This window comes from Mustelus asterias, chromosome 20 (assembly GCF_964213995.1).
Source record: "Mustelus asterias chromosome 20, sMusAst1.hap1.1, whole genome shotgun sequence".
Taxonomy (NCBI): Eukaryota; Metazoa; Chordata; class Chondrichthyes; order Carcharhiniformes; family Triakidae; genus Mustelus; species Mustelus asterias.
In genome coordinates, this window is record NC_135820.1 from 34,321,264 (window position 1) to 34,342,961 (window position 21,698).

The 21,698-nt window shown below is 44.4% G+C and overlaps 1 protein-coding gene across 1 annotated transcript in view; it reads left to right on the forward strand.

The window, feature by feature from the left end:
- quoa (quattro a) overlaps positions 1-21,698 on the forward strand; it is a 129,415-nt gene that overhangs the window by 75,096 nt on the left and 32,621 nt on the right. Inside the window, exons 13-17 of the mRNA XM_078236058.1 lie at positions 8,665-8,856; positions 10,319-11,145; positions 13,275-13,527; positions 14,503-14,592; positions 17,465-17,689. Coding sequence (XP_078092184.1) covers positions 8,665-8,856; positions 10,319-11,145; positions 13,275-13,527; positions 14,503-14,592; positions 17,465-17,689 — 1,587 coding nt within the window. The remainder of the gene's footprint in view (positions 1-8,664; positions 8,857-10,318; positions 11,146-13,274; positions 13,528-14,502; positions 14,593-17,464; positions 17,690-21,698) is intronic.

Consider the following 21,698-nt stretch of genomic DNA (forward strand, 5'->3'; position numbering starts at 1 on the left):
GTAGGACTAATTTAAATGTGGATTACAGGGTCAAAGGTAGGGTTCTGAAGACTGTGGAGGAACAGAGAGATCTTGGGGTCCATATCCACAGATCTCTAAAGGTTGCCACTCAAGTGGATAGAGCTGTGAAGAAGGCATATAGTGTGTTAGCTTTTATTAACAGGGGGTTGGAGTTTAAGAGCCGTGGGGTTATGCTGCAACTGTACAGGACCTTGGTGAGACCGCATTTGGAATATTGCGTGCAGTTCTGGTCACCTCACTATAAGAAGGATGTGGAAGCGCTGGAAAGAGTGCAGAGGAGATTTACCAGGATGCTGCCTGGTTTGGAGTGTCGGTCTTATGAGGAAAGGTTGAGGGAGCTGGGGCTGTTCTCTTTGGAGCGGAGGAGATTGAGGGGAGACTTAATAGAGGTTTATAAAATGATGAAGGGGATAGATCGAGTGAACGTTCAAAGACTATTTCCTCGGGTGGATGGAGCTATTACAAGGGGGCATAACTATAGGGTTCATGGTGGGAGATATCGGAAGGATATCAGAGGTAGGTTCTTCACGCAGAGAGTGGTTGGGGTGTGGAATGGACTGCCTGCAGTGATAGTGGAGTCAGACACTTTAGGAACATTTAAGCGGTTATTGGATAGGCACATGGAGCACACCAGGATGGTAGGGAGTGGGATAGCTTGATCTTGGTTTCAGATGAAGGTCGGCACAACATCATGGGCCGAAGGGCCTGTTCTGTGCTGTAATGTTCTATGTTCTATGTTCTAAGTCTCCTGGTCCTAATGGAATGCATCCCAGGATACTAAAAGAGATGGAGGGAGAAATAGCAAATGCACTAGTGGTAATTTACCAAAATTCGCTGGTCTCTGGGGTGGTTCCCGCAGATTGGAAAACAGCAAATGTGACGCCACTGTTTAAAAAAGGAGGTAGACAAAAGGCAGGTAACTATAGGCCGGTTAAATTAACTTCTGTAGTAGGGAAAATGCTTAAATCTATCATCAAGAAAGAAATAGCGAGACATCTGGATATAAATTGTCCCATTGGTAAGACGCAGCATGGGTTCATGAAGGGAAGGTCATGTTTGACTAATTTGGTGGAATTCTTTGAGAACATTACAATGGGGACCTGTGGATGTGGGGTATCTGGATTTCCAGAAGGCATTTGACAAGGTGCCGCATGAAAGACTGCTGCATAAGATAAAGGTGCACAGTGTTACGGGTAATGTATTAGCATGGATAGAGGATTGGTTAACTAGCAGAAAGCAAAGAGTGGGGGTAAATGGGTGTTTTTCTGGTTGGCGATCAGTGACTAGTGGTGTGCCTCAGGGATCAATATTTATGATTTACATAGATGATTTGGATGGGGACCAAGTGTAGTTTGTCAAAATTCGCAGATGACACTATGATCAAAGTGGCGGAGCAAAGTGTGCCGAGGATGCTGAAAGTCTGCAAAGGGAGATAGATAGTCTAAGCGAGTGGGCGAGGGTCTGGCAGATGGAGTATAATGTTGGTAAATGTGAGGTCATCCATTTTGGTAGGAATAACAGCAAAATTGACTATTATTTAAATGGTAAAAAATTGCAGCATGCTGCTGTGCAGAGGGACCTGGGTGTCCTTGTGCAGGAATCTCAAGGAGTTGGTTTGCAGGTGCAGCAGGTAATTAAGAAGGCAAATGGAACTTTGTCTTTTATTGTGAGAGGGATGGAGTTTAAAAACAGTGAGGTTATGTTGCAGCTGTATAAGGTGCTGGTAAGGCCACACCTGGAGTACTGTGTACAGTTTTGGTCTCCTTACTTGAGAAAGGATATAGTGGCACTGGAGGGGTGCAGAGGAGATTCACTAGGTTGATTCCGGAGTTGAGAGGGTTGGCTTATGAGGAGAGACTGAGTAGACTGGGGCTATACTCATTGGAATTCAGAAGAATGAGGGGAGATCGCATAGAAACATATAGGATTATGAAGGGAATAGATAGGATCGAAGCAGGGAAGTTGTTTCCACTGGCGGGTGAAACTAGAACTAGGGGGCGTAGCCTCAAAATAAGGGGAAGCAGATTTAGGACTGAGTTGAGGAGGAACTTCTTCACGCAAAGGGTTGTGAATCTGTGGAATTCCCTGCCCAGTGAAGCAGTTGAGGCTACCTCATTGAATGTTTTTAAGGCAAGGATAGATACATTTTTGAACAGTAAAGGAATTAAGGGTTATGGTGAGCAGACGAGTAAGTGGGGCTGAGTCCATGAAAAGATCAGCCATGATCCTATTGAATGGCGGAGCAGGCACGAGGGGCCAGATGGCCTACTCCTGCTCCTAGTTCTTACGATCTTATGTTCTTATATGCTCTTTTTAAGAAACGGATGAACCTGTACTTAATTATAAATGTACATGTTATGTGTGCCCTGCCCCGAAGTAGCCCCTTGGCCCGTTGTCAGCTGATGCTTCATCCTGAGCTCTTGGCAGTTTTTGTCAGTGCTGGTTACCATTGCCTTCCACACTCCGGGAAGGAGGTAGGCCCCAATTCTATCTCTGCCGGTATAGGAATCGAACCTGCACTGTAGGCATTATTATACAAATTAGGGGCAGGAGTAGGCCACTCAGCCCTTCATACCTGCTCTGAACTGTGTGCTAGCCATCTAGCAACTTGGCTAAACTATCCCTGACCCCCTATTTATATCTGTTTCAACTTTAACTATGTAATTAACATTAACAATCCTTAACAATGGAATTGATAAGACTCTGTTGATGGTCTGTGGTCGAGGCCAGGAAATAAATTACAATTTGTGAGACCTTCCATGATGTTATGATATTCTAATGGGCAGTAACCACAGAAAATCCTAAAAAAAAATAAACCCACTGTTTGTTTCATGTATATTTTAACTCACTTGGTGGAAAAAAAATCAAAATTCTTGTTGGTTCTTGTATTCACAATATTAAAAAAGTCAATGAAATGATCAAAATTAGTGTTAGGAACCCATTATTGATAAAATCAGATATAGGCAGACTTTATGTAATAACTCAACTTTGTTGTAGGAATGTTTGAGCTGATCTGTGGTTCTGTGCACATTGCATTCAATCCGTCTCCAATGTTAAGACTGATTTCAGTTACTTTAATCACTCACTCCCTGAGTTACAAGTAGCTTGTCAATGAGTGGATGAATAACAGCTATGTGTAAGGTGTTAAGAATGTGGCTGAAAATTTAATAATGGCACAAAATGAATGGAGGGCACAGGGCAAAATAATGTTTAGTAAAACTAAAGTTTTGTTCTAAGCTTTTGCATTCTGGCCTTACAACTCTCTGCCTCTCTAGCTTTAGCTGTTCCTTTAAGGACACTTCTAAAAAAAAACCTGCCTCCCCTGTTCTAAGAACATAAGAACATAAGAAATAGGAGCAAGAGTAGGCCATCTAGCCCCTCGAGCCTGCCCCGCCATTCAATAAGATCATGGCTGATCTGACGTGGATCAGTACCACTTACCCGCCTGATCCCCATAACCCTTAATTCCCTTACCGATCAGGAATCCATCCATCCCCGCTTTAAACATATTCAGCGAGGTAGCCTCCACCACCTCAGTGGGCAGAGAATTCCAGAGATTCACCACCCTCTGGGAGAAGACGTTCCTCCTCAACTCTGTCTTAAACCGACCCCCCTTTATTTTGAGGCTGTGTCCTCTAGTTTTAACTTCCTTACTAAGTGGAAAGAATCTCTCCGCCTCCACCCTATCCAGCCCCCGCATTATCTTATAAGTCTCCATAAGATCCCCCCTCATCCTTCTAAACTCCAACGAGTACAAACCCAATCTCCTCAGCCTCTCCTCATAATCCAAACCCCTCATCTCCGGTATCAACCTGGTGAACCTTCTCTGCACTCCCTCCAATGCCAATATATCCTTCCTCATATAAGGGGACCAATACTGCACACAGTATTCCAGCTGCGGCCTCACCAATGCCCTGTACAGGTGCATCAAGACATCCCTGCTTTTATATTCTATCCCCTTCGCAATATAGGCCAACATCCCATTTGCCTTCTTGATCACCTGTTGTACCTGCAGACTGGGCTTTTGCGTCTCATGCACAAGGACCCCCAGGTCCCTTTGCACGGTAGCATGTTTTAATTTGTTTCCATTGAGATAGTAATCCCATTTGTTATTATTTCCTCCAAAGTGTATAACCTCGCATTTCTCAACGTTATACTCCATTTGCCATATCCTCGCCCACTCACTCAGCCTGTCCAAATCTCTCTGCAGATCTTCTCCGTCCTCCACACGATTCACTTTTCCACTTATCTTTGTGTCGTCTGCAAACTTCGTTACCCTACACTCCGTCCCCTCCTCCAGATCATCTATATAAATGGTAAATAGTTGCGGCCCGAGTACCGATCCCTGCGGCACGCCACTAGTTACCTTCCTCCAACCGGAAAAACACCCATTTATTCCGACTCTTTGCTTCCTGTCGGATAGCCAGTCCCCAATCCACTTTAACACACTACCCCCAACTCCGTGTGCCCTAATCTTCTTCAGTAGCCTTTTATGGGGCACCTTATCAAACGCCTTTTGGAAATCCAAAAACACCGCATCCACCGGTTCTCCTCCATCAACCGCCCTAGTCACATCTTCATAAAAATCCAACATGTTTGTCAAGCACGACTTTCCCCTCATGAATCCATGCTGCGTCTGATTGATCGAACCATTTCTATCCAGATGCCCTGCTATCTCCTCTTTAATAATGGATTCCAGCATTTTCCCTACTACAGACGTTAAGCTGACCGGCCTATAGTTACCCGCCTTTTGTCTCCTTCCTTTTTTAAACAGCGGCGTAACATTAGCCGTTTTCCAATCAACCGGCACTACCCCAGAATGCAACGAGTTTTGATAAATAATCACTAACGCATCCACTATTACCTCTGACATTTCTTTCAATACCCTGGGATGCATTCCATCCGGACCCGGGGACTTATCCACCTTCAGTCCCATTAGTCTACCCAGCACTGCCTCTCTGGTAACATTAATTGTATTAAGTATTTCTCCTGCTGCCAACCCTCTATCGTTAATATTTGGCAAACTATTTGTGTCCTCCACCGTGAAGACCGACACAAAAAACTTATTTAAAGACTCAGCCATATCCTCATTTCCCACTATTAACTCCCCCCTCTCGTCCTCCAAGGGTCCAACATTCACTCTAGCCACTCTATTCCTTTTTATATATTTATAAAAACTTTTACTATCATTTTTTATATTAATTGCTAGCCGAGCTTCATAGTCTATCCTTCCTTTCTTTATCGCTTTCTTAGTCTCTCTTTGTTGTTTCTTAAATTTTTCCCAATCACTTGTTTCTCCACTATTTTTGGCCACTCTGTACGCAGCTGTTTTTATTTTAATACTCTCCTTTATTTCCTTCGTTATCCACGGCTGGTTCTCCCTTTTCTTACAATCCTTGTTTTTTGCTGGAATATATTTTTGCTGAGAACTGAAAAGGATCTCTTTAAAAATCCTCCACTGTTCCTCAGCTATCCTACCTGCCAGCCTGCTCTCCCAGTCTACCTTAGCCAATTCATCCCTCATCCTATCATATTTCCCTCTGTTCAAACAGAGGACACTGGTTTGGGACCAAACTTTCTCCTCTTCCATCTGAATCAGAAATTCGACCATATTGTGGTCACTAGACCCAAGAGGGTCCTTCACAATAAGATCCTTAATTCTACCTACCTCGTTACACAATACCAGATCCAAAATAGCTCGTTCCCTCGTCGGTTCCGTAACATGCTGTTCAAGGAAACTATCCCGACAGCATTCTAAGAACTCTTCCTCCATTCCACCCTTACCGACTTGAGTCTGCCAGTCAATGTGCATGTTGAAGTCCCCCATGATTATTGCCGTTCCGTTTTTACACGCATCCCTTATCTGCTTGTTTATAGCCCTCCCTACCTCAACATTATTATTTGGGGGCCTATATACCACACCTACTAGTGTCTTTCTCCCTCTACTATTCCTCATCTCTACCCATAATGATTCCACGTTTTGTTCCTCAGAGCCTATGTCATCCCTCAGTACTACCCTGATATTATCTCTTATTAATAGCGCGACCCCACCAACTTTTCCTTCCTGTCTATTCTTCCTAAACGCCTGATACCCCTGGATATTCATCTCCCAGTCCTGGTCACCTTTCAGCCACGTTTCTGTAATGGCCACTAGATCGTACCCACTCGTGCTGATTTGCACCATCAACTCATTTACCTTGTTCCGAATGCTTCGTGCATTCAGGCAAAGTGTCCTTATTCCAGCTTTTATCTGGACCCGCTTTGATGAGTCGCGAACACCCTCTCCCTCTACTCCCTTATCTAAATTACCGCCTTCATTCACTTGCACCCTCTCCTCTACCATTAATTTTGTAATTCCCCTTACCCCTGCATCCTCCACCCCATCAATTAGTTCCTTGATCCTAGTCAACTCTTCTAGCTCCCCTCCCCCCAACCTATCTAGTTTAAATTCTCCCCAGTAACCTTAGCCAACCTACCGGCCAGGATATTGGTCCCCGTGTGATTCAAGTTCCACCCGTTTTTTGTATACAGATCACCCCTGCCCCTAAAGAGGTCCCAATGGTCCAGGAACCTGAATCCCTGCCCCCTGCACCAGTCCCTCAGCCACACATTCATCTTCCACCTCACTCCATTCCTGCCCTCACCTTCCCGTGGCACAGGCAGTAATCCTGAGATTACTACCTTTGCTTTCCTCTTTCTCAGCTGTCTCCCTAATTCCCTGTACTCCCTTTTCATGACCCCTTCTCCCTTCCTACCCACATCAGCGGTACCAATATGTACCGCTACCTCAGGCTCCTCTCCCTCCCACCTCAGGATTTCCGGGACGCGACTAGCGACATCCTGGATCCCGGCCCCAGGGAGGCAGACCACCATGCGAGAATCCCGCCTACCTCCGCAGAAACGCCTGTCTGTCCCCTTCACCATCGAGTCCCCGATTAATACCGCCTTCCTCCTCTTTTCCTTAGCCCTCTGAGTTACAGGGCTGGACTCCACTGCGGAGACACGGCCACTGCTGCTTCCCCCAGGCGGGCTGTCCCCCCCAGCAGTACTCAAGCAAGAGTACTTGTTGTGCAGGGGCAAATCCACTGGGGTGCTCTCAACCACCCTAGCCTTACCCTTCCTGGCCATCACCCACTTGGCCTCCTCCCGTTGCCCTGGTGTGACCACCTGATGATAGCTCTTGTCTATCACCTCCTCATTCTCCCTCATCAGCCTAAGATCCTCGAGCTGCAGTTCCAGCTCCCTAACACGGTCCCTCAGGAACCGCAGCTCGACACACCCCTCACAGATGTGGATGTCTGGGAGGCCAGATGCCTCCAGGACCTCCCACATCCTACACTGGGAACAACACACTGGTTTCACACTCATACTGGACACTTTATGTCAAGTAAGACAGTGAAAAGTTAATAAGAGTGTAAGGAAACAAAAACTCACCCCTGCTCGTCCAAGCCCTGTGAGCCAAAGCCCTGACAGCTCACTCAACTTCCCACTCACTCTGCCGCCCGCTACGATGCTGCCCGCTGTATACTTTGGTGCGCTTTTAAACCCTCCAAAAACTTCCCCAGGCCTCTCCTGGCCCGACTTCCGGTTTTGAAAAAAACCTCCGATTTTAAACCCAAAATTAACTGAAAAAATAAATAATTAATTAAAGTCAGAAAACCCACTCTCTTACCCTCAGCCTGCTCCTGGGAACAAATCCCTGATATTAACAACTGATATTAAACCCAAACAACTGAGATTAAACCCAAACAACTGGGATTAAACCCAAACAACTGATATTAAACCCAGAACAACTGAGACTAAACCCAGAACAACTGATATTAAACCCAAACAACTGAGATTAAACCCAAAACAACTGAGATTAAACCTAAACAACTGATATTAAACCCAAACAACTGAGATTAAACCCAGAACAACTGATATTAAACCCAAACAACTGATATTAAACCCAAACAACTGAGATTAAATCCAAACAACTGATATTAAACCCAAACAACTGAGATTAAACCCAAACAACTGATATTAAATCCAAACAACTGAGATTAAACCCAAACAACTGAGATTAAACCCAAACAACTGAGATTAAACCCAAACAACTGAGATTAAATCCAAACAACTGAGATTAAATCCAAACAACTGAGATTAAACCCAAACCACTGAGATTAAATCCAAACAACTGAGATTAAACCCACAACAACTGGGTTTAAACCCAAACAACTGAGATTCAATCCAAACAACTGAGATTAAACCCACAACAACTGAGATTAAATCCAAACAACTGAGATTCAATCCAAACAACTGAGATTAAACCCACAACAACTGAGATTAAATCCAAACAACTGAGATTAAACCCACAACAACTGAGATTAAACCCAAACAACTGAGATTAAATCCAAACAACTGAGATTAAACCCACAACAACTGGGATTAAACCCAAACAACTGAGATTCAATCCAAACAACTGAGATTAAACCCACAACAACTTTCTAATAGCTCCTTATGCAGCTTGGTGCCAAACTTTTAACGATACTCTTGTGGAGTGTCTTGGCTCATTAAAGGTGCTATGTAAATGCAGTTGTTCACCTCGAGTCCTACAATTAGTCATCTTTTATTCCTTAATTTCCCCGCAATTGTTCATTACAGCAGGAACACAAAAAGGGCTTGGAGCTGTTGAAAGAAGCAAAGCAGCTGGATGGTTTTTCGTATCCTGAGTTTGCAGCGTTCGGAGATATGGTGGAAAATTTCAAACTACGGCTGAACAATTTTCACATTCGAGCTCAGAGACGTCAGGTGGAACTGGAGGCTCTAGTTAACTTATACAGCTACTGTGATAAGGTTTGCATCAAGACCATCGTAACTCGAAGAACTATAAAATAAATGGCTTATTCACGAGATTTCTTCATGTGATGTTAAAAATTGCATGAGTTAGATAAAGTATAATAAAATCCATAATTACCATTCCACAATTTTCCTTGCCAGGACTGACTGGCACTCCAGAGTAAAAGACTTTCGAGCAGCTACACTGAGGTCTAACCAACATATATGCTGGAATTTTACCGCCTCACCTACCCGAGGCTTGTAAGATCCCACCCAAGACCAACGGAGGATGCTGTTCTGCGAGCCTCGCCCACCCCGATTCCAGGGCAGTGTGCCGGTAAACCTCCAGCCATAGAATTGAAGAGGGTTGACCTGTTTGGAAGTTTATGAGTCCAAGTAACTGTTAATTTTGTCCCGGATTATCATTGCAACCAACTTTCACCTGATGTTAATCTGACTGGCTGTAGTTGTTGGATTTATTCTGACACCCCAGTTGAATTCAACTCTCCCATCCCGGAATGCCTCTAATTGGGTGTCACTGCTTCCCTCTGGGCCATTTGGGTCATTTACATTCAAATATTGCTTGGGAATTCAACCAGGAGTTGGGTTTGAGCCTCGCTTTGAGAAGCCATTCCACAGAAACACTTGAGAAATGGAGTGACTTTTACCTCCTTTCTCTGATGTTTCCATGAACCTCTTGTCAAAGATAAATTCAACATTTTGGGGGAATCCCCACATGATAACTGGAGCAGGTCTACCTGTTAGCTTGTGGCAGGGATTCTCTGACCTCGTCCGTGGCTGGGATTCTCCAGTCCTGCTGCTGTGAATGGAGATTTGGCTGAATGCCAAATTCTCCATTTTCACTGGCAGTGATGGTGGAGTGAATGAGAGTGGAGAATTTTGGCCTGCATGTTTTGTTTCCTCCAAAATGTGGTGGATAAGGGAAGTGACAACCCTATGTTACGTGTTTAAAATCCACGTTCCTCGGACAAAGGATGTCCAAAGATGTTAGGTGGATTGGCCATGGTAAATTGCCCCGTCGTGTCAGGGGGACTAGCTAGGGTAAATGTATGGGGTTATGGGGATAGGGCTTAAGTGGTATGATGGTCGGTGCAGATTGGATGGGCCGAATGGCCTCCTTCTGCTCTGTAGGATTCTATGATTCTAAATACACAAATAGCCAATAGAAGCCCAAGGAAAACAGTTAAAGATATAGGTTTGGTAACTTTGTTCTGCATGGTAAAGGTATATTCAATATAAATAACAGAAAATGCTGGAAGCATGCAACAGGTCAGTCAGTAACTGTGCAGAGAGCAAATAAATTCGCTTCTTCAAACCTGATCATCTGCTTCTTCCACAGTTATTCACTAATGTGCTGTTTGTTTCCAGTATTTACTCTTTTTTTCCTTTTAGAATTCCGGCATCTGCAGTATTTTCTTTTTTAACGAACATTCATTGCATGTTTTTCCTCTTTCGTTAGGCCACAAAGTTTGCCGAGGATTGTAAATATTACTTGAACCAGTCAGGAACATGCAACGAAACAATGTTGGATTATCTTGAGAGTTATCATCAGAGGTTTGCAGAGTACTCCGTGGAAAGATTCCGCCAGGTGAAGAGCCAGGTTCATAGCCTAAACAGTACTAAAGGGATGAAGATGTGGAACGTGACCTGGCTGAGGTGTCAGGAGGTCCGGCAACTCCTGGAGGAAAAGCTGGAATTTTGTCGGAAGACCCTGAAAGCTGTTACAACTCCATCATTGGACATCAATGGAGAGACAAAGGGCACTGTTCAGAAGGACGATAAAGATATTGTCACAAGTAGCTCTCATGTGTGTGGGAGCTCTCGGCCTGAAGATGATGTAATGTGTCAAAGAAAGGAAAATTGCAAGCCTTTGCCTCCCAGGAACATTCAGAGTCGTAAAGAAAACACGACAAATAATCCAAACAGAGCACCTGCAAACTCTTCAACATTTAACTGGCCCCTGTGGCTGCATTCAGGTGAGGTTTCCAGCGACAAGAGCAGCTCACAGATTTGTTCTCTCCCTTCGTATTCTGATCATGTCTTCTCTCCTCCCATTCGACACAAAAGTTATCCTTCGAAGAAGATTCTGCAGGCAGCACAAGGTTTTCAGTTGTCCCGGCATGCAAGCTTCTGCTCTGAAGACAAAGGCCCAAGGCATACTCCAATGAACAGAAATAGCAGTGGCGTTACTGCAGCTATGAGTCCTGACCTAAGTAGAGTTCCAGGGCCAAGCTCAGAACATGGGACAATGCAGGAATTGAAGAAGAAAACAAAGAGAAATTCCTAGTAAGGATATTAACTCCTTTCCATTATATGTTAATATAAGAAACCAGTACATTTTTGTTCCCTGAGGTGAACTTTGGGACAATTACATTTCAACTCCTCAATTCCCAAATCATATCTACCCCTAAAAGGCACAAATCTGGAGTGTTGTGCTGTCCACTCACTTGGATGGGTGCAATTGCTGCAACAATGAAAAAGCCTTCAGAACAAAGCAGTTCACTTGATGGGCACCATATTTGCCAGCTTCATAGAATCATAGAATCCCTACAGTGCAGAAGGAGGCCATTCAGCCCATCAAGTCTACACCAACTTTCAGAGCATCTTATCCAGGCCCAACCCCCTGGAACCTCACATATTAACTCCACTAATCCCCCAACCTACATATCTTGGGACACTAAGGGGCAATTTAGCATAGCTAATCCACCTAACCTGTGCATCTTTGGACTGTGGGAGGAAACCCACGCTGACACAGGGAGATTGTGCAAACTCTACACAGACAGTCACCCAAGGCTGGAATCAAACCCGGGTCCCTGGCACCCTGAGGCAGCAGTGCTAACCAATGTGCTGCCATGCTGTCCAAATATTCATCTGGACCTCTACCCACTGTGGTGAGAAAAGGGATGTGGAACCAGTGTGACTGGATCCCCGTCCCTAACTCCTCTGCCAGATCCCTAGATAATCAGATGGCAGAAGTTTCTTGCCAATTTGGAGTTGAATTGGTGGGATGCACAGATGTACCCTTTCAGGACCTCAGACATTGGCCCAAGTTCATAATTTCTTGAGGAGAGCCTCTGTTTTTTGTTCCCACGGGTATGTCTGCAACTGTAGGGGAAGAAATCAGAAACTCTGGTATGTCGGGCATGGGGGGATTTATTTGGCAAATATCTCCTGGAAATCAAATGAAAACTGCTCCTGATGCCTCCCTTTGTGAGGTGGTTATATTCTTAGTTGGGATCCAGGTCATGAACCCAGCTTGAATTGTTCTGGTGCAGTATGCCTTGTTCTCACCAGATGTGAACATTATGTCAGTCTCAGTGTGGGAATACAGGAACTTACAACACATTCAAGTCTTGATCTAATTTTCAACCATTCCGCTGAAAGCTACAGCAGAATCGCTGGAGGGGCATGAAATTTTGCAACTTACTTCAACTCCTTACTTACTTTTCTACTATTTATTTTTCCATCACTCTTTGTTTATCTTCCATTCTGTTCCTCCCTCTCTCACTCCTTATGCCTCCTAGACATTCTTCTGCTTCATATCTGATGAACGGTCATCCAGACTTGAACCCTTAGCTCTATTTTCTTTTCACAGATGCTGCCAGACCTGCTGAGATTTTCCAGCATTTTCTGTTTTTTGTTTCTTCTGCTTCAAGTTGTGTCAGCATCATAGACTGAAATCTGCATTCCGCCAACATTTTACGAATGTGGTTAACAATGTGATAATGACCAATCTTAGCTGCTTCTGCTTCTGTTTGCATGCTCGAACAGATTTTGTCAACTCTCATTGGCACAGGCAGCCTTCTTTCAATTTTTAAAGGACCAGGGATTTAAATAACTTCATTGAGTTTTTTTACTTAAATCTCACTGACACAGACGAGCTGTTTTTTTAAAATTTTCCCAGGCAGGAGACTTAAAAACTTTATATCATGACAGTGCTACAGACCTTATCCATCCTTCAAAAGCATTTATGACTACTCTGCAAATTGGTAAGGCTGATACTGCAGGTTAAGGTCCTTGCTACTTTGAAAATTAGCACGAGTTCAAATACTGCTGCCGAATTCTGGTTTCCGTCATGTGAAATTAATACCCCGCACCTTTTCCCAGTAGGTGACAATAGGATCAGTCAGAAATGGGGGTGGGACCTCTGGGTCACACCCATCATTTGGGAGCTCTGTAGAGTCTTCATGACCCTGTGAATCCAGTCTGAAATACTCAAAATGTGAAGATTTTCACCTCCCTGGCAATAACATTTTGCATTTTAAAATGTACATGCTGAATAATGAAATCCTAGTTGGCAATTAATATGTTGATCCATAAATATGTTAATGTTTTTTTAAGTCGTAAGAATAATTGTTAATAAGGTTTTCTTTAGGCTTATTTTTGTTTTCTGTTTGTTCCTTCTTAATTCCAAGTAATAAACTGCAGCACATTATGGAAGAGTTATTAATTACGGAGAGAGAGTATGTCCGCTCCCTTGGTTATGTCGTTAAACACTACTTCCCTGAGATGGAGCGCATGGACCTCCCCCAGGATCTGCGGGGACAACGAGGGGTTATCTTTGGAAACCTGGAGAAGCTATATGATTTCCACAGCCATTACTTTCTGAAAGAGTTGGAGGGCTGTGCAAGGGAGCCCATCAGAGTTGGACGCTGCTTCCTTAAACATGTGCGTTGGTAACAAGATTTATTTTATCTTAGTTTCTGTACTAGCAGGCTTCCCCTGGCATTATTTATCAGCATGAACATTATGGACAGGATTATTTGGTCCTACCATCTGCCCCCGAGACCAGAAATCCCTGCCCGAGGTCAACGAACCTTTCAATAGCCTGTCAAATGGGTGGCACGGTGGCACACTGCCTCACTACACCAGGGAATCAGGCTCAATTCCGGCCTTGGGTGACTATGTGGAGTTTGCACATTCTCCCTTTGTCTGCGTGGGTTTCCTCCTGGCACTCTGGTTTCCTTCCACACTCCAAAGATGTGTGGGTTAGGTGGATTGGCCACACTAAATTGCCCCTTAGTGTCAGGGAGACTAGCAGGGTAAATGCATGGTGTTATGGGAATAGGGCCTGGTGGGATTGTGGTTGGTGCAGGCTTGTTGAGCTGAATGGTGTCCTTCTGCACTGTAGGGATTCTATGAAATCTTCTGCCCCACAGGCTGGGCTGGAAAATTTACTCTTCACCCTAGTTCTATATTCTTCCATTTCTTTTTTGTTATATATGCATCAAGTCTCCTTAAATGCATTAGTACTATTATTTCAAAGCTCTAGGTTTTCCCCATTTCCTTTCATGTTTTAGTTTTATTTTGGCTTATGTAGCTCTCTCTGATTCACATTGCGGCTACGATGTCTTGCCAGCTCTGTGCCCTGAACAATTTCCCATTGTAACAAATTACAGCAGTGCTGTCAGCAGGAAAAACTCAGGAAATCTTTAGTAATCTTATTGCTTAATTTGCCTCCATGAAGTGACTCTTGCCTTGAATCTCTAATTCTAGGTAAAAATAAAGCCTTGTTTTATTTGGAAACAAAACTGTTATTCATTTGATTATGACATTCAGAACGAAATGCAAAATAGAGCAAATGAGTCAAAAGTGATTTTTTTGTTCTTGACAAGAGTTTTCACCTACTCTCTTTCATTCCAGAAGGATCAGTTTGATCTGTATGCGTTGTACAGCAAGAACAAGCCACAATCCGATTTCCTACTCAGCAACCACGGCAACAGCTTCTTCAGAGTATGTGGTTCAATTATCTGTGCAGTTGTGTAGGACCCTTATATTACCGAGACACTCACTGCTTTCAGCCTTCTGGCCAGGTCTCCCGGAGATAACTCAAAGCAATATCCAGGCTGACACACTTCCTTGTGTTGACTGGAGACAGCGATTCAAAATTTCTCTCTTTTTTTTTAATACTTTTTCAATTCAATCAAATCAAATCCAATTCAGAGTCTCAACAAGTTGAGACATTTCCGATCCAGGCTGACAAGACAGGGCGGGTGACTAAGCCACCCTGTCCTGGGCCTGATCTACATGAGTCAAGCTGATTGGAGAAGCGGGAGGATCCTCCTCCAAGACTTGAGCTCATTTGCATCTTAGCCAAAAGGCCGAGATGCCGCTTTTAAAAATTGCTTCATATGAAACATATGAAGCCTCAGCGTAACCTCATGACCTCAACCAAGTGCAGATCCGATACTACACTTGATCTTAGCCAAAATCCAATTTTGCTTCCAAACATGGGAGAAACCAAGTTTAAATTTCTCAGCTCCACGCTCCTGACAAGTGTTTCAAGTTGGTGCATCACACCAGTCTGATGGAAATTAAACATCCCGCTATAGTATCCCAGTAATACTTCCAGGAGCATCAATTTTGATTTTTCTATATATGTACAAATGAAAGTTGTTGGCTGTCTGAGAGATCGATTGGCACCTCCATCCACAAACATTCACTCCCTCCACTGCCGGTGCACAGTAGCAGCAGTGTTCCACCTAAAAGATGCACTCTTTAGGAACTCAGCAAGGAAAAGCAATAAAACTGGGAAATACTGGTCCAATCTGGTCTTATGTACCTTAAACGAGACACCAGTAAAAACTGGGAAATAAAAATACTGGTCCAAACTCTAAGGTGCTGTACCCACCTTCCAAACTCATGATCACTACCATCTAGAAGGACAAGGGCAACAGATATATGGGAATACCAACTCCTGCAAGTTCCTCTCCAAGTCACTCACCATCTTGACTTGGAAATATATCGCTGTTCCTTCATTGAGTTAAAATCCTGGAATTCCCTCCCTAACAGCACTGTGGATATACCTACATGACATGGACTGCAACAGTTCAAAAATGCAACTCACCAACCACTACCTTCTCATGCACAATTAGAGATGGGCAATAAATGCTGGATTTGTCACTGAAGCCCATGTCCGTTCAATGAATGAAAAAAAATTGGAGATAAGATGAGCAAAACCCATTTCACTTAGGATTTTTGTGAGGTTTCCTGTTTGGGAAATAAAGGAGTAATGCTGATTTTATTTTTTCATTCTTTAATTATTCCTTCCACTTTTACCAAGGCTTTTTCTGAGCACCAGATCTGCACCCAGAATTTTGCTAATCCCATTGAGAAATTATTTATTGGAATATATCGGATAGCAGTCTGAAAATGACTTGTACACTATGGGGAAGGATTTATAAAGGTTTCTTTGATTGCCTTTTCAGTTTCTGATAAACAATTAGGTGAAGTTCTCAACACAGGTTTAATGTATTGTTTCGCTAGTTTTATTCTCAGAACTTAGTTCACACCAGATATTTTGTGTCCGTGTGTTGGTACCTCAGAAGGTCGGAGAGAGTAAAACATCCCAATGTATCGATCAGCAAGAAAAAAACTTGCATTATGAAGTATTTCAACACATCGCTTAGAATTGCCCCATGACATTTTCCATGCTGTGGCCAATCCCTCCTTCCTTCAATTGAAAAGGAAGGCAATGAGAAAAATAATAATCTGGCAGTCATGTGCAAATATTTGACTTGAGATGACAATACTCTACAGGTGGGATTTTCCAGTCCTTCCTGCAGGCTTCCTGAGGGATCATCTTGTCCTGCCTGATGCGCGATTGATTCACACGGGAGACAAGGTCGTACCCAGGAATAAAGGCTTTTATTCACAACAAGAATAGAGCACACTGCTTAACAATACTATCCCAGACTAAGGGCTACTAGGAAGTAGCAGTAACCTTTATACCCCTGTAAGAAGGCGGAGCCAAATGGAGTGTACCACAGAACAATGCCAACAGGTGGAACACCCCAACCCTAACCCCAACAGCAACAGGAGTAACATATGTACAAGTACCCATAGTGGTAACCATCTATGGTTCACCACACTGCCGAAGGAAGCCAATGTGGTGGGTTCCCCGGCAGACATAGACCGTAGACATCAGCAAGACCAGAAGGTCCTGCTGGTGGCCAATGGTGAGCCGTCTCCACCACTAGAAAACATGCAGCGGCGAAGCTGGAAAATCCCACTTTTGTCTCCCGTGATCAGAGGGGATTTGGTGCGGAAGTAGAATGTTTTCTATAGCAACTGGAATAATATTATCAACACTTTATTTTCCAATGTGCATCAGAAGAGAGTGCTGAATAGCAGAGTGGAGGGCTTAAATAAAGTCATTTCATTGCATAATGGCAAAACATGTCTGCATTGTATAGAATTTAGCTCAAAATTTTGAGCATGAGCCACGAACATATCATGGTCAGGAACACTCAATTTCCTTTAAAATGGGGAAACCTCAAGAGTACAATGGACTAAGTTTTCTATTACATCATAACCTGAATGGGACCTTGTTACTTCACTGGCGGGAGAGGGGGGTTGGGGGGAGGAATATCGGAAAATGAGACCTTGCCAACAAGATTCCTGTTTTCCAGCACTTGCGCCCACATTGCCATTTGTACAAAATCTACCCCCACTCCCCACCGCAGTCTGAGTAAAATTCACTGGATGGGTATTCAAAACATTCAAAATCTCCCGTGACAACGTTCGAACGCTACTATCTGAAAATCTGCCCCGACAAATTCATGCAATGAAATGGTTTAAACCTGCTTCCTTTCCCTCGGCACAGACCAAACAGCTGGAATTGGGTGACAAGATGGACCTGGCATCCTACCTACTGAAGCCTATTCAGAGAATCAGCAAGTACAACTTATTGCTGAGGGATATGTTCAAAGCGTGCAGCACAGCCCAGGAGAAAGAGTGCAAGGATATCCAGGCAGCCCATCAGATTGTGTGTTTCCAGCTACGCCATGGAAATGATTTGCTTGCAATGGATGCTATACAGGAGTGTGATGTGAGTGGAGATTCACTTTAGAATGGTGAAGTTTCATACGCTGTTTTTGTTTAAATTTAGAAACCATGTTCTTATCACTTATTCTACTAAGAGGAATACTATGAACGTCTCAAAAAGATTATCACTTCCTCTGTAAATTATGACAATTCCAAATTCCTCAGTATTTCAAAATTGTGAGACATCTGATTTATCAATAATGCAAGGGTACAATATGATTATTCGCAATACTATGTCATCTGGATAGGATGATATATTTTAGGTTGTCACTTCACATTTTTCTATTATTTGCTGGAATAGGTTGAGGGCTCTCACACATGCAAATGTCTATAACCTTGTCCATGTAACCATCCTTCACAAGTGAGCAATGAAAGTAAGTTTCAATGGTGAGGGTGGCATAGCCAAACTCAATGTTGTCCTCCCCCAATATTTGATTTGATTTATTATTGACACATGTAGTAGTATACAGTGAAGAGTATTGTTTCTTGCATGCTATACAGACAAAGCATACCGTTCATAGAGAAGGAAAGGAGAGTGCAGAATGAAGTGTTACAGTCATAATTAAGGTGTAGGGAAAGATCAATTTAGTGCGAGGTAGGTCCATTCAAAAGTCTGATGGCAGCAGGGAAGAAGCTGTTCTTGAGTCAGTTGGTACGTGACCTCAGACTTTTGTATCTTTTTCCCAAAGGAAGAAGGCAGAAGAGAGAATGTCCAGGGTGTGTGGCGTCCTTAATTATGCTGGCTGCTTTTCTGAGGCAGCAGAATGTATAGATAGAGTCAATGGATGGGAGGCTGGTTTGTATGACGGATTGGACTACATTCGTGACCGTTTGTGGTTTCATGTTTCAATACCTACATCTGGGCATTTTTCACGATGGGCAGAATACAATGCTGCCTGAGGGAGTGGGGATTGAGGTGGGTGAGGCTTGAATTGTGCAGGAGGAGCTGAGTCAATTCTCCAAGGTTGGGATAAAATTATCCTGGCGACGGGGAGGAAGTGGAAGAGTAATACTGACACAATGTGACAAGAAGATAATTTTAATGGTTTTGTATTTCATTATTGTTCATAAATGTGGAACTTTTTGCGATTAAATCATATATTTGGATTTAAGTGTGAGGTGCATGAGGATCACAGGCCTTCAGATCGATCCCCAGCTGTTTATTTCTGGCAGTGAACAGGTGGGTCAGTCTATGAAGGGAAGTGAGGCGCTTGGAGCTGCCTGTCACAACTCAGCCATTTTCTTTGAAGCGGGGAGCAAAGGCTGTGATTCACTGTGGGAAGAAAGTAAAAATTGGGTGACAACATTAGGATCATTCAATCCATACAAATAAAGGGGACAAGACTAATCTCAAACTATAACATGAGGGTTGAACACCATGGCGCACCAATTTTCTCACTCTTTCTCATATATTTACAAACATTACAACACAGTGCAATCCCAACATTTGCAACTAAGCTGGAAGCTGCCCCCATTGCCTGAGATGATGTTGACCACCATCCTCTGGTTGCCCTCAGCCTGGAGGCCCCAGCATGCTGAGGAGCATCCTGCACAGGTGCATCATCTCTGGCCATGGCTAGTCAATGCACTGGGGTCACTACAGAGGGGCCCAGGAGTGGTTGCTCACCTCCAGAGTACCCTGAGAGGTGCACCTATAAGTGGCAGGCTCGCACTCCTCCTCCCTCTCAGTGTCCAGTAGTGCTTCTCAGACTACCTGAGGAGGAGGGACACCTTGATTGATGTCTAGGCATGTTATCCCCCTCTCACTTGGCTATTGCTGGATAGAGATTATGGCTAGTGCAATGGTATATCGGTGGCAGCTATTGTGGTCCACTCAATCTGGCTCTCCATGATAGTCACCAATCTGTCCACGTAGAAAGCCGTGCACACAGGTACTTGAGACATGGCAGGACACTTGATCTGGATGGACTTCTCAGGCTCCACACATGGCTGTGCATTGTGCCTGGCAGCTCTGCCTGAGGTTCTTTTGCTTGTCGCTGCACTTCTTGAAGGTGACCTCTGCAGTGACATGGATCATGGAGCAGGCTGTGTCACTGGAATATGAGGACACAAAGAATTAGGTTCAGCTTATTCATAAATCCTCTTCCCATCTCTCCCTGCCGAGCATCTTGTGTCTGTCCAAAGCTGACACCAAAACTTGAGGCCTCTTCATTCTCTCCCCTCCACAGTCCTACTTTCCAATCACGAGTACCAGGATCCTCTCTGCCCTCCAGCCTATTCCACTGCCTCCTGTTCAGCAGCTGGGAACATCCTAATGTTGGGCACTCCCCCACCCAGCTTTGCTTGTTCTCTGCTGTTGTGTGCCATTTTTGCTTGCAGTCAGAAGGGCAGAATGAGTCTCTGCTTAATGGACAAGTAACCCCTTTATCAGCATGCATTCCTCTGACAGGTAATGGGGCCTCCCAAGTTATCCATCCACACTCCCACTCCCAGAACACTTGCACAACAATGGAACTAAGAGTCCGTATCTTCGATCCCACATGGAGCCACACCTCATGATGTGCCTGTGGAGGGGGATTATATTTCTTTTTTCCTCCTGTTTTGTCCCTCCCCATGCTGAGACCCATTGCTTATTGCCCTAATGAGAGGCACTTTGTTCTAATGACAATGGATGGGATTTTCAGCCCCCACCCCCCTGCCACAGGCATGTTTTGTGCTGGTGGAGGCCTTTGGCCAGTGCTGAAATTTTCCGGTCCTGTTGCTGTCAATGAATTGTTCTGTTGTTCACACCCTCTGCCACTGGGTAACATGCAGTGGGGGATGGGGGTGGGGGTGGTGGGGTGGGGGGGTGGAGGGGGGGTGGGCGGGAGGGGGGGGTCAGCAGGACCAGAAGATCCCACTGGCGGGAAAGGCTGGAAAGTTTTGGCCACTATGTTACTGACCCTGGATAAAAGCAAATTATTGTGGATGCTGGAATCTGAAACCAAAAGAGAAAATGCTGGAAAATCTCAGTAGGTCTGGCAGCATCTGTAAGGAGAGAAAAGAGCTGACGTTTCGAGTCCAGATGACCCTTTGTCAAAGCAATGTTACAGACTCTGATGATGTGGAGAAGGTTGTTGACCCATTTTTCACATTGCATCCAGGTGTATCTATGGACCCAAGGCTCCTCGCCTCCACTGCAATCTCTGTCCACGCTGTCTTAGTCAGCTGGGAGAGTCTCTCAATACCATCTGTGGAGAAGGGCAGCAATGAATTTGGGCGTTTGGTGACAAAGAGGAAGGTCGAGTCAGGAGGGTTACTAATGAGTTAGATTCCTTTCAGCCTCTGTAACACCAAAACTGTTGCCTTGTAGTCATTGCAGAAATGTCAGTGTGTCGCTTAAAAATGGCACCCGGACATTCGATCCCATCAAGTAATGGAAGGTCCAATACTTCCCTTTCGCCCCTGCTGCCTAATTGGTGGGCTTCATGCCTCTACTGCGTTTATTGGCTGTCCACCCCATAATTGTGGTTAACCAGCGATTCCCTTCGCTATGGGTAATGCCGCTTTACATCTGGGTCTGCTGCCAGGATCCACGCTGGCACAATTAAATTCCACCCTGTGAATAACCATCAAGATTGAGGATCATACCTGACTCTCCTTTTTTGAGTGTGTTGTGTTCATCTGAGCTGATATCCACTGGCTTAGCACAAACCAGAGAACTTTTATGATCTGTAATTTTCTGTCTTTTTTAAAAATCATACAGTGCAGAAGGAGGCCACTCGGCCCATCGAGTCCACACTGACCACAATCCCACCCAGGCCCCACCCCCACAACCCTATACATTCACTCTAGCCAGTCCCCCTGACATCAAGGGGCAACTAAACATGGCCAATCCACCTAACCCGCACATCTTTGGAGTGTGGGAGGAAACCGGAGCACCCGGAGGAAACCCACGCAGACACGAGGAGAATGTGCAAACTCCACACAGACATTGACTTAAGCTGGGAACGGAACCTCGGTCCCTGGCGCTGTGAGGCGGCAGTGCTAACCACTGTGCCACCGTGCCGAAA